Genomic DNA, 12,890 nt, shown 5'->3' on the forward strand with positions numbered 1-12,890 from the left:
CATTCAGTCACTGTAAACCTCTGTGCCGAGTTAACAAAAGAACAGTTCATAATTGGAGCTCTCAGTCCTGTATTTGAATAACTCTCAGATAACCTGAGTTAGTGTGGGGTCTATCCTGTCTTTAGTCTGTAATCCACAGGATTTAGGACTGCACTGGGTAAAAAGAACCCAGGATGTGTCCCAGAAGCTTCAAGTGCTGTAGATAAGGAAAGCTCTTGTGGCCCTTGGCTGAGCATCAAGTGGCTTTGCTTGCCAAGAAGGATGTGGGTGGCACAGATGGCAAATGGTTCTTATACAGGCTGGTCTAGAAGCTCTAATGTTGTGTATGCCCAGAGTGCACAGTAGTAGGTGGCTTCATCTTCTTTCTTCAAGTAATTTAATGTCAAGTTTGAAGTAGAAGTTTGAAAATCTTTTCTTGCTTCAATTTTCTTGTACTTCCCGTCTAAGGGGCGTTGATTGTAGCCTGTACTGACAAATATTAGATACTCAATCTGTTGGTTTGTTTTCTGCCGGTACCAATGTATAGGTGTGGTGCCGAAGTCTGGAACAGAAACTATACAGGGTATTTGGGCACTCTGACCTGTCGCTTTGGTGACTGACATTTTCGTTTGCTTCAACTGCCCAAGCCCAACTGTAAGCAAAGAGAAAAGTCCTCATGAGCAAATAAAGCAGTATTTGAAGAAATGAAAAGGAGGATGCTTTCACTGCCTCCTGCACACAGAAATGTCTACTTACAAACCCAGAGGCAGGAGAAGGTGAACCATCTCAGGAGCAGCATCCCAGTGGGCGAGTCGCTTCACTCAGAGGCAAGAAGTGCTCTGCAAGCTGGAATTTCAGGTTACCAGCAGGAGATGGGGCTGTCCTATTGTCTCAGAAAAATGCAGATCCGGAGGTGTGGATCCCCTAGGGTTGGTCTTGGTCTGCTCCAGTTCTGAGCAGTTCTGGGGTTTCCTGCCTCACAGCTGCAGATCTATCTGTGGATTAAAGATCTAGAGAGACTACTTTTAAAGTCTTCATTTGGGTTCAGAGTAGAGAGAGTGGCCCAGTCAGTCCTTGACTCCACGTATTTATGTTACTTGGAGACTATAAAGAGACATTTGCTTTAAACTGTCTGTTTTTTTGTGTGATTTGCTATTGATTCAAGACCCAGATACAAAGACTGACTGTGATTTTCTGCACTAGAAGAAAAACATCAGATGCTATCCTTGGTTGACACTCTGTGCACAAGCAAAAAGATATTTTGTGTTTTATTCTACCAAATGCAAAGTAGATTTCGACTTGGCTAATTGCATTCCATTTCTAATACAGGAACTTCAAAGAAACAACTGAATTGAAACTGTTAACAGGTAGGAAGCATGGTAGTCTTTGGAAAGTTTTGTCTCCTCTTGTGGGGTCTTTGGAGTCAGGTTGCAGCTTAAGTGTGTACAGCCTAAGACAGCCCTGGCTAACCTTTAATGATAGCATTAGCCTTCAAGACTAAGGTTGACATTAGTGTTTCATAGCCATTGGGGATTTCTTGGACATTTGACAACTTTGTTACCTGCCTTGGTTTAACATTATCTGCAGCTGTATGAAGTGCTGTGTTCTTCTCCATTTGACAAATGGAGACAGAGGAAAAAGACATTCAATAACATTCAGTAACACAGAACTCTTCAGTATGATGATTCAGATAAGGAAAAAAAATCTGTTAACGAATATATGAAAAGGTCAATGAAAATAACAGACATTTATGTTTTCTTCAACTTCTATTCTACATATTTATAGACAGAAATATAACTTCACTCACTTCACACACACATACTGTGCATGGGCCCGTATGGAAAAGAAATCAGCTTGTCAAAGAGATGTTCGGTTCTGCATGGTTTCCACTGCACCTGAGCCAAGATATGAATCAGCTGTTTTCTAACCACAGATGAATGAATAAAGAAAACATGAGGTCTGGGTTGGGGTATGTATGCACACATATGCATCTAACTAGATATTATTAACCTGCCAAAAAGGAGCAAATATTATCATCTGTAGCAATAAGGATAATATAGAAAGATACGGTGTTGCATGAAATCAGTGAGGCACAGAAAGTGGTGTGTGTCACTTATCTTCATTCCTGTTATAAGAGGCATTCATATCTCATGTATGTATGGGTAAGTAGACAATTGGTGTCAGAGATGTAGAGAATGAAATAATGACTGAGAAAGGAATGGGGCTGGAGTGGGTGAAGGGGCAAGGTCCAGTTAGGCAGCGAGAATAATGTTTAATGTTCCTCAGGAGATTAAAATGACTGTGGACAGCTACTACAATTCCCTGAATCAGCTAAAGTACCATCCTGCTGGGTCAGCCAGAGCTGTCAATAGTTGGCAGAATGCTTGCTTAGCTCTGGGTTTGATCCCCAGCCCCACGTAAGCATGTGGTAGCAAGCATGTAATTCCAGAGCCTAAGAAATAGACAGAAAAGGATGAGAAGCTCAATGCCATCCTGAGATAAGTATCAGCTTCAAGGCTAGCTGGGATAACATCAAACTCTGACTTAAAGTAAAATAGAACAAAACAAATGTCCTACTTTACCCTATAAGCATTACTGTATGCAACTACTATGTGTTGGTTTTAAAAAAGCACATATTTTACATGTTAATAATTCTGGAAAGTTCTTAATTTTATGTTTACTTAGTGAAAAATGGGTTTGTGGAAAAAGAAGGAATAAGATCCTTTGTTATTGTGCAAACATGCACAGTCACACAGAGTGTGCACTAGTGGTATTTGCATGTATGGCCTCTTATTCTCTTCCATTGATTAGCTCACTGTCAGAAGCAGTAGAATTTTGAATAATCCATGTGAAAACTTTATGAATGGAGCCCAAGAGAAAAGTCCCCAGTATTTTTACCCTAGAGAATGTTGACTCACATTAAGCTTTGATTTCAGCATGTGCACCTTGTCTACCCTTGAATTTTTAGAAATATTAAGAGGCTGACATCATAGAATGACACAAGAATATGACATAGAATTGTCACATAATAGACAAATCAGGAGTTTTCAATGATGTCAACAAGTCCTAGCATTACTTTTACCATCAATAAGAGATAGCAAAGCATTTAGAATGTATGTTTAAAATGCAGAATGGCGCATGCTTTCTTCTTCCCCAGAGTGCCACCTTATACAGTCTACCATGGGCCAGTAACAGAGACAGAGAGAGATGAGAAGAGAACTGTAATTTCCATTGGACAAAACAAAACCCACCAGAAACAGATTGTCTTATTGCCTCAGAAGGTTTAAAGGCCTCCTCACCTATTCTCCTGTTCTGGTAATGTGGAATCATTCCTGTGCAGAGCAGACATAAATATTAAGTGCCTGATGATTGGCAATGGGCCTGTGCAGGTAAGGCTAGGCAGCTGGCCGCTCTCCATAATGATCATGCTAGTCTTTTCTTTTCATGGAATTATTCACACTCCTTTCAAACCTCAAATCCCTAGTGTAACCATGTTTAATGTTTTCTTCTGTTCCTCAAAGAATCTCTATAGTGTGATTTGTTTCACTCTCAGAATTGTTTACTGGGTGCTGGACAGACCTGATTAAAGCTTTGCATATTCCTTAAGAGTACTCCCTCCCAGACCTCAGCAGTCATGGTCTTGTTTGACTTTCTTTACTTTCCTTTATCTATATTCTGAGACAGAGTCTTTCTCTGATGCCTGGATTAGTCTTCCATTTTATTCTCAAAATATCTCCCTGCTTCTGTCCTCTAAGATGCATGGACTATAAACCTGTGCAACTATGTGGCTGGCATTATTATTTTTTTCCTCCATCTTTATTAAATTGGGTATTTTTAATTTGCATTTCAATTGTTATTCCCTTTCCCGGTTTCCAAGCCAACATCCCCCTAACCACTCCCCTTCTATATGTGTGTTCCCCTCCCTGTCCTCCTCCCATTACCGCCCTCCCCCCCAACACTTACGTTCACTGGGGGTTCAGTCTTGGCAGGACCAAGAGCTTCCCCTTACACTGGTGCTCTTACTAGGCTATTCATTGCTACCTATGAGGTTGGAGCCCAGGGTCAGTCCATGTATAGTCTTATTATTATTATTATTATTATTATTATTATTATTATTATTATTGCTATTACCACTAATACCATAACTACTATTACTATTACTGCTACTATTACTCTCATGCGTGGAGCAGAAAAAAACAAGCTGATGGTCTGTTGAATGGGAATTCTAGTTGTGCTGCAAGTTCTATTATTCCCAAGGATTGGATCTAGTGAGCCAGTGATGAACACCTGGCCTGTGGGTGATAGGCACAGGTGCTCCAGAAATGCCAGCTGATTTACAGATTACAGGACACTTACATGGAGGACACACAAATGCCTGCGTGAGTGTTCCCCACATCCTTATCCTCCTGCTCCTGTGAAGGAGCCATTGCATTGGGAGTGGCTTTCTCTTCTTGAAGTGTGTACCATGAATGTCGCAGAGTGTGTGCTGCTCGTGCAGAAGACTGGAGTTGGGTTGCTGTCCCCAACACATGCAGCTTACAACTGGGCGGAACGCGAGCTCTAGGGGATCCTGACCCTCATTTGGCCTCTGCAGGCTCCTGCAATTGCAAGTGCATATGCACACACAGCAAGACACCAGTTATGTTTAATTATGTACATATAACTAAATGTATGTACACATAACTAAAAACAAAATGAATCTTTTAAAAAGAAGACATGAATAGGTAGAGAGAGTGGGCAGCCTTATCAAGGCCCTGATTTTAGTGGGATTGCTTCAAGTTCCTTTAGCTTGATGTTGGCTACTGGTTTTCTGTTTATTACTTTTACTATGTTTAGGTATAGACCTTGAATTCCTGATCTTTACAAGTCTTTTATCATGAAGGGGTGTCGAATTTTGTCAAATGCTTTCTCAGCATCTAATGCAATGATCGTTTTTTCCCTTTGAGTTCGTTTATATAGTGGATTACATTGATGGTTTTCCATGTATGGAACGTTCCCTGCATCCCTGGGATGAAAGCCTACTTGGTGATGACGGATGATCGTTTTGATGTGTTCGTAGATTCAGTTTTTGAGAGTCTTATTGAGTATTTTGACATCAATATTGATAAGGGAAATTGGTCTGAAGTTCTCTTTCTTTGTAGGGTCTTTGTGTGGTTTAGATATAAGCTTAATTGTGGCTTCATACAACTATTGGGTAGTGTTCCTTCTGTTTCTATTTTGTGGAATAGTTTGGAGAGTTTTGGTATGAGGCCTTCTATGAAGGTCTGATAGAATGCAGCACTAAACCCATCTGGTCCTGGGCTTATTTTGGTTGGGAGACTTTTAATGACCGCTTCTATTTCTTTAGGAGTTATGGGACTGTTTAGATGATTTATCTGGTATAAGTGTAATTGTGGCTTGATACAACCAATTGGGCAGTGCTCCTTCTGTTTCTATTTTGTGGACTAAGCCACCATCCCAAGAGCACACAGGGATGAACCTATGGCTCCATCAACATATGTAGGAGAAAATGGCCTTGTGCCCTGCCCTCAGTTCCTCTAACCCTTGAGGATAATATAAGTCTTTGCAGCATGGCTAGAACTGTCATTCAACAGTTCCCCATTTCGGGTTCTTTTTATACCACACTCAAGAGTTCTTATAACCTTTGAGTTGAGATGGAGTTAGGTGAATCCCTGAAGCTCCCTGACTATCTAGCCTGGATGAATGAGTAAGTCCTAGGCTGGTGAGAAGACTCATCTCACAAAAGCAAGGTGGGCAGTGCCTAAAGACCCGTAGTCAAGATTGTCGTCTGACCCACAATGCTACATGTGTAGATGTATGCATGCACACGTGAACATACACGTTAAACAAATAACCAAATAACTAAACATGAAAGAAAGTCAGTGTGTATTCCCAACCTCCCTGCACCACATGCCAAACTTCTCTGGAGCTTTTTGTACACACGATGTACACAGAGCAGTGGACGCTATACATACTGTACAATGACGGACTCTTTGATATTGAAGCTACATGCTAAAGCCTTTTCAACTGCAGAGTCAACATTTATCTGTGACCTCATTGCAGTCAATAAAATAAAAAATAACCAATGGAAAGTGTTAATAACTCTGAAGAAAACCAATTCTTTTACTCTCTCATTCTTCACTTGAAATTTATAAGAAGACATATTTCAGACTGTATTTTAATGTTTCCTTCCTTCATGGTAACAATTCTCAACTGGTAAACACCTTTGTATGTGGATGGTCCTAAATTATTTTATTCCCTTCAACTCTTGCTTAGGGAGCCTCCTGTTGCCTGTCTTTACTTGAGGCATACGCTATGATAAGCTTGGCTGGTGGCTTCTGCTGCTGCCCTGCATAATTCACAGGAAGCTGTATGTACAATGTGTCAAAAATCACCATCAGTTTCTGTCCACCATCATTTGGTGGACAGGGGGTTCCTGGTTTTATTTTCATCAGATAGATGGGGAAACAAAAGGTAGGAAATGTTCAAAGGACAACCACCTTGCAGACAGGTAAAGTCAATCTCAGAGATGTCCATAAATAGATGCCAAACACTGACCTATGTTTGGTATACATGGGGAGGGGTTTACATGTATGAAATCCCATAAGTTAATAAGTGAAGCTCTTTATCCTTGATCTTTACTTGGTTAGGTTTTTACAAAAATCAGACCTTAAATGTTTATCTTTCATGGGAATCAAAATAAATGCAAATACATAAACAAATATGTAAACACTAGCTCACTCATTCTTTCTTTTTTGTCATCAACTCCAAAAAACAAATAAAGGAAAACTAACCTCTCCCGAAACAGCTTCTAATAGAAAAGAAGCCAGGAAAGGTTGTCAGAAGATAAGACACAAGGCGGCGCTACTGTCCAGTGATTGGAGGCTTTTCCCTCTGTCTTCCCAGGAGAGAGGCTGCTTGGAAGAGATAGTGATGACAATGAAACTGCAGAGGAAGTGGAGTTAGCCAGGAAGTCACCTAGCAAAAGCTGCCAGACAAATCCTACATTCAAAACATGGGGTAGGGAGAAGCTGAAGAAGGAGAAGTTAGGAGGTGGGAAGGCACTTCAGAGTGCCAGGGTTCTGGAAACTTGACTTTATGCCTTGACAGAACAAGAGAAAAGTTCTAAGCCTGGAAGTACACCGGTGAGATCTGTTCAGTTGGAGAAAGAGTTGGTAGAGGACCAAGGTTGGGGACATGGCCAGAGTGGGAAAGACAGGAGACTGAAAAATGCCTAGGGCAGGATGTCCAGGAACTGAGGTGTGAAGTAGTGCAGATGACAATGAGCTGACACACATATCCCTGCACTGGGCAAAGTAGACCACAGTGATAGGCCTTGGATTTTGGCAGGAGACACCCTCTGCTATGTGCACATGTACCTAAGGCCCTGTATTAAATAAGCTTGCAGTCATCTGCAGACAGCTGCATATGATCCCAGGGAGCACCAGAGAGAACTGCCCTGAAATGTCTCAGAATCTCTCCTCCCTCCCTCAAAGTTAACTAAAGTAAGGGCGGTAAGTGGCTGTTCAGAATCAGTGGTAACCAGAGCCCCACCTGGGGGTCTATCCCATATACAGCCACCCAGTCACTGTTGCTAATGCCAACAAGTGCTTGCTGACGGAACCTGATATGGATCTCTCCTGAGAGGCTCTGCCAGAGCCTTACTGATAGAGATGAGGATGCTTGCAGCTAAACTTCAGACTGGACCCAGGCACCCCAATGGAGGAGTTAAAGGACTGAAGGAGCCGAAGACGGTTGCAACCCCATAAGAAGGACAACATTATCAACCAACCAGACCCTACCAGAGCTCCTGGGAACTAAACCACCAACCAAAGACTACACATGGAGAGACCCATGTCTCCAGCTGCATATGTAGCAGAGAACTGCATTATCTGGCATCAATAGTAGAAGAAGCCCTTGGTCCTGTGAAGGATCATTTCCTCAATGTAGGTAAATGTCAGAGTTTTGAGGTGGGAGTGAGAAAGTGGGAATGGGAGCATCTTTATGGAAGCAGGGAGAGGCTGGATGGCAGAGGAGGGTAAGGGGATAACATTTGAAATGTAAATACATTAAAAATCTAATAAAAAGCAGAAAAAGGAAGTTAGCCCTAATTACAGACAAGATTATCACTGTATCTAATTAAAATGTGTCATGACATCAGACTTTGAAGCTGGACTCAAGTGTTTTACTTATAGTTATCCTGGAACTGGACAAATGAAGCCAGGTGCCCACTGCCTCCTTTGTACCCAGCTTGTGCAACAAAGGACGGAGATTTGTTCTTTCTGTGCTCATGTTTCTGAACATTTATTTTCTGATTCTAGTCTGTGGCATACCTGATACTTCTGTTAGTATCTTCACCTAAGCCTTTCTCAGAGGATCTGATACATTTTCCTCCCAGTGTCGATGCTATTCAGTGAATGGCACATAGCACAGCTGTCCTTGGTTACCTGTTTCTGTGACTTCCTCTAGCACATGGTTCTTGCCCACACTTGCATTGTCCTATGCTATTTTGCTCAGGACGCAGCCTTGTTCCTTTTTATCCACTTCGAAAGTGAGGCAAAAAGCTACTTATACATTTATAACAAGTACTAGAGAAAAGACTTTTGATGGAATGTTAAAATAATATTGGGGATACATCTCTCCTTCTCTGCTCCTTTCTTGGGTCTAGCGTCTACACAGTTCTGAGAATCAGATTCCAGTCCCTGGAGCTAGGCATGGTAAACAGCAATCGTGGCAAGCCCAGCCTCCATTAGCACAGGACCACTTCCGCAACAGGAGGTTTTCTCTCTAATAGCCATGATCTTTTGAAAGCAAGAAAGAACTGGCTGTGGTTTAACTGCTCCTGTGTTGTCTTCTAACGCCTTAGCCACATTTTGTGCTGCCCCAAACAGAGGAGGTTTGACTTAAACCGTTTTCCAGGAAGCAACCACACAGACAGAGCAGATAACCAAAAGAAGCTTGAGAAAGTAAAACTGCTTTGAGCCACAGTAGAGTCTTTCCATCTCTCTGCCCCCAGCATTTACTACTGGGTCTCTGGGCTGCCCAGGTGGACTCCAGGAGGAGAGTGCTAAGAGGTTTGATATCATGAAAGACCAGGCCTGGTGCTACTGACCAATGATATCAGCCACAGGAGGCTCCTTCTGATTGTCAGTTCCCAGTCATGGAAGCTGTCTCCTAGTGCAGACCTAGTCACAGCTCTCTTTCGAGTCTGGGAGCAGGAGAGGTCTGGTCAGTTCAGGAGCAACACGCAGTAGATCTAAATTCAACTTCATTTTTTTATTATTAAGAATTTTTCTGTGCATATTTTTATGTAAGGATGTATGCATGTATCTGTGTATTTATTTACAACCTAAATACTGCATACCCTCTCAGTCTTTCCTCACAGACTGCCTCTCCATCCCTCCTTCCTCTGCAAAAGTGGGACCTCCCTGGGTATCCCTCCACCCCGGTGCATCAAGTCTCTTCAGGACTAGGACACATCCACTCCATCAAAGTCCAGACAAGGCAGCCCTGTTGGGAAATGGATACTGCAGATAGCTTTAGGGGAGACTCACATGGAGACTAACTGCACATCTGCTACATATGTGCCAGCCCCTGTATGCCCTTTGGTTGGTGGCTCATTCTCTGAGAAGTCCCAGGTGTCAAGGTTAGTTGACTTTGTTATTCTTCCTTTGGTGTTCCTATCCCCTTTTGTGCCTTCAGCTCTTCCCCAAACTCTTCCATGGGGGTTCCCAAGCTCCATCCAATGTTTGCCTGTGGGTATCTGCATCTGTCAGCTACTAGGTAGAGCCTCTCAAAGAACAGCCATGCTAGATTCCCATCAGAAAACATAACGGAGTATCATTAATAATGTCAGGGATTGGTGCTTGTCCATGGGATGGGTTGGGCCCACCAAATTGGGCCAGGTTTTGATTGGCTATTCCTCCAGTCTCTGCTCATCTTTGTCCCTGTATTTCTTTTTGACAGGATAAATTTTGGGTTGAAAGCCTTGTGGATAAATTGATGTCTTTACCCTCCCCTGAGGATCCTACAAGAAGTGGCCTCTTCGGGTTCCATGTCCTCACTGCGAGGCATCTTGGCTAAGGTCACTCGCATTGACTCCTGGGAGCCTGCCCACCCAGGCCTCTGGCACTTCTAGAGACAACTCCGCACCCCCAACCCCTCAGCTGGAGATTTCCATTCATTCTCCTGGCCTTCTGGGCCTTTCTCCTGTCTCTCCCCATATCTGATTCTACCTCTGCATTCCCTTTCTCTTCTCTCTCACTCTCCCTCCCTCTTTGTGCTATACCTGCAAAATTAATGATTTCCTTGTTTTTAATATGTGTATAGTATTCCGTTGTGCAAACGAATCACATTCTCTGTATCCATTATTCAACTGAGGGACATGTGGGTTGCTTCCAGTTTCTGACTGTTACAGATAAGGCATAGATAAACATAGTGGAGCAAGATGTCCTTGTGATATTGAGGAGCATCTTTAGGGTATATACCCAGTAGTTGGGTCTTCAGGTAGAACTATTTCCAACTTTCTGAGAAACTGCCAGATTGATTTCCAGAGCAGTTGTACAAGTTTGCAGTCTCGTCAGCAATGGAGGAGTGTTCATGTGTCCCTTTTTTCACATCCTCGCCAGCATGTGCATTTGATTGTGTGGGGATGAGGAGATATTTCATCATCTTAAGCCTGGATATTATTGTTGCTTTCCATAGTGAACTCTGTTTCGCTTCACAGAAACTGGAATTGATTGTGCAAAACCCCACATTTTAAGTTTGAAAATGTGAATAAAGAGGTCATTTTCTTCATCCATCTTGAGCACAATAGCAAAAGGAGGTTTGCTTGAAGAATAGACTGTTTCCATTTTACAAACCTACACCATACTAGATAAGAGCAGAGATGCTGACACAAACCAGCTGAGGGTCAGATCCTGACATTCCCCTGGGGCTTCAGGAGATTTCACAATACCCCTTGCCACAGCTTCCGTGTACAGAACACAGAAATTCTGTGCATCTCACTGCTCATTTGTGCTATGTACCTCAGATAATGCATTACCCACTACCCTGGAAAATACCACACCAATGATTTCCACCATTATTTCATCCAGATATCAAGTGTTCTGTTTGGAACTTTGAATGTAAACCTGAAATCACTTAATTTATGAATTATTCTAAAGATGCATACTAAAATATTAACTAATAATATGATGTGCATTCAAAATCAGTAGAAAAGATTTTGAATGGCCTCATGGCATAGAGATGATGAATGGATGTTTTAGGGAGAAATGCTTACCCCTATTTAAGGAATACTCAATATATGTATGGACTCAGACATTACATAGGATTTTGTAACATGTACAAATTTTGTCATTCTAAAAGAGAAGTTGATATATCTAAGAAAAGCCAAATGAAGTAGCCAGGATTCTGTGAAATGTGGCTTCATGTTCAGTGTTCTCCCAACGAATTATGTGGTGGTTACCTGCATATTGCTGTTGTGTTGACATAAAAGTCATGGACCCAGGAGGTTGCATAACAGCCTTTTTTCATCATAAATTACCCAGATTCCCATAATCTTCTTCAACTGATTCAGTCTATTGATGGAACCTGAGTCTCAGGATGCTACTCACATCTACCCAACACTACTATGAAGGATTCTACTGTGTCTGCGGCTCACAGCCTACATTATTATTGCTTTCTCTGGAAGAGCAGTTTTAAACCAAAAACAAATGTTCTATGGAAAGTAGTGTGACTACCACTTACATCAAGTGGCACAATTACAGTTATTTTCTGCAATAGATAGTCGAAGGATGGGGGAGTAAGAATGACAAGCCAGTGGCATAGAGTAAACATGAGTAATAAACAGATGAACTTATAAATCTTTAAGGAAATCATCACTATCCTAAGGAAGCAATGGATGTCTTAATATTTTGTGTGTTTTTTGATTGACTATCACTAAAAGATAAAATATGGGGTACATCAATGTGCACACACCCTGTGTCCTTCTGTCTCCCCTCTCCCCAGTGGAGATCAGAGAAATCTGACTTTCAATTATGAGTGCTTCTTCAAACAAACAATCTCGGTTGTGAGATCAACTCTCTAATCTGTGAACTGTGGCCCATAAATGTTATCTATCTCAGAGGACTGTTAGAGGATCAGGGGTTGCTTGATGTGTAGTACAGGATACAGTACTATAGTGCTTTCCCATGCTTTCCATGGAGAAGAATGGAAGTCACGTGTGTGTGTGTGTGTGTGTGTGTGTGTGTGTGTGTGTGTGTGTGTGTGATCTATTCTTTTTAAGCTATAGTCAAGGGCCTATAACGGGACTCTCCAGGGCTTGTTTGCACTTGCTGTTACTAACTCGCTAAGCATACACAGTTCTAGGAGACAGAACACTGACTGTTCATCTTACAGAGGGAAGCTGTGCTGTGCTGCAGGGAGTCTGGAACCTGAGGTTTCACTCCATCGCCCTTTCCTCTCTAGAGTTCCGGTAGCATTCAGGAGACAGTCTGAGGATCAGAAATCATACTACCGTGAAATACAGGCACAAAGCTGAGCCCAGAGAGTATGAGTCAAGTTAGACATTTATTCATTGCCTCAAAAATGGCAAAACCAAATGAACTCAAAATCTGGTAGCCTTTTTTTTTTTTTTTTTTTTTTTTTTTGGTTCTTTTTTTTCGGAGCTGGGGACCGAACCCAGGGCAAAATCTGGTAGCCTTTAAGAGCAGATACAGTGATTTTAATTGCCTACAGCTCCTCCTATACCCACTGTCCTAAAATGTCATTACCACAGAGTCTGAACCAAGTTTAGGAATGTGTTTTTAGAGTCTTGTTACCAACTGTCACCAAAATGCCATGACAATTGTCATGTTGTTTCATACCACAACTTTCAACATTACTAAATGAAAATAAAGACTGACAAAAGT

The 12,890-nt window shown here is 41.9% G+C and overlaps 1 long non-coding RNA gene and 1 gene segment (V, D, J or C); one reads left to right on the forward strand and one right to left on the reverse strand.

Annotated features, from left to right (window-relative positions):
- Positions 1-1,043, reverse strand: part of Tcrg (T cell receptor gamma chain) — a 40,099-nt gene extending 39,056 nt beyond the window's left edge. Inside the window, 2 exon segments of the C gene segment in view lie at positions 331-631; positions 736-1,043. Of these exon segments, the coding sequence occupies positions 331-631; positions 736-778 (344 nt within the window).
- On the forward strand, positions 319-12,884 carry LOC148000166 (uncharacterized). Of its 3 annotated transcripts, XR_015641691.1 has the most exons (6): positions 959-1,346; positions 1,765-1,948; positions 3,137-3,368; positions 7,557-7,925; positions 9,352-9,625; positions 9,946-12,884. It is a non-coding gene; the product is annotated as an uncharacterized LOC148000166 (long non-coding RNA). The 3 variants fall into 3 exon arrangements; XR_015641692.1 differs by lacking the exon at positions 3,137-3,368 and having other exon boundaries at positions 319-1,346; XR_015641690.1 differs by lacking the exons at positions 959-1,346; positions 1,765-1,948; positions 3,137-3,368 and having other exon boundaries at positions 7,369-7,925.
- The last annotated feature ends 6 nt before the right edge of the window (positions 12,885-12,890 follow it).

The sequence above is a fragment of the Rattus norvegicus genome, chromosome 17 (genome assembly GCF_021556685.1).
Source record: "Rattus norvegicus strain SHRSP/BbbUtx chromosome 17, alternate assembly SHRSP_T2T, whole genome shotgun sequence".
In the NCBI taxonomy this organism is placed as follows: Eukaryota; Metazoa; Chordata; class Mammalia; order Rodentia; family Muridae; genus Rattus; species Rattus norvegicus.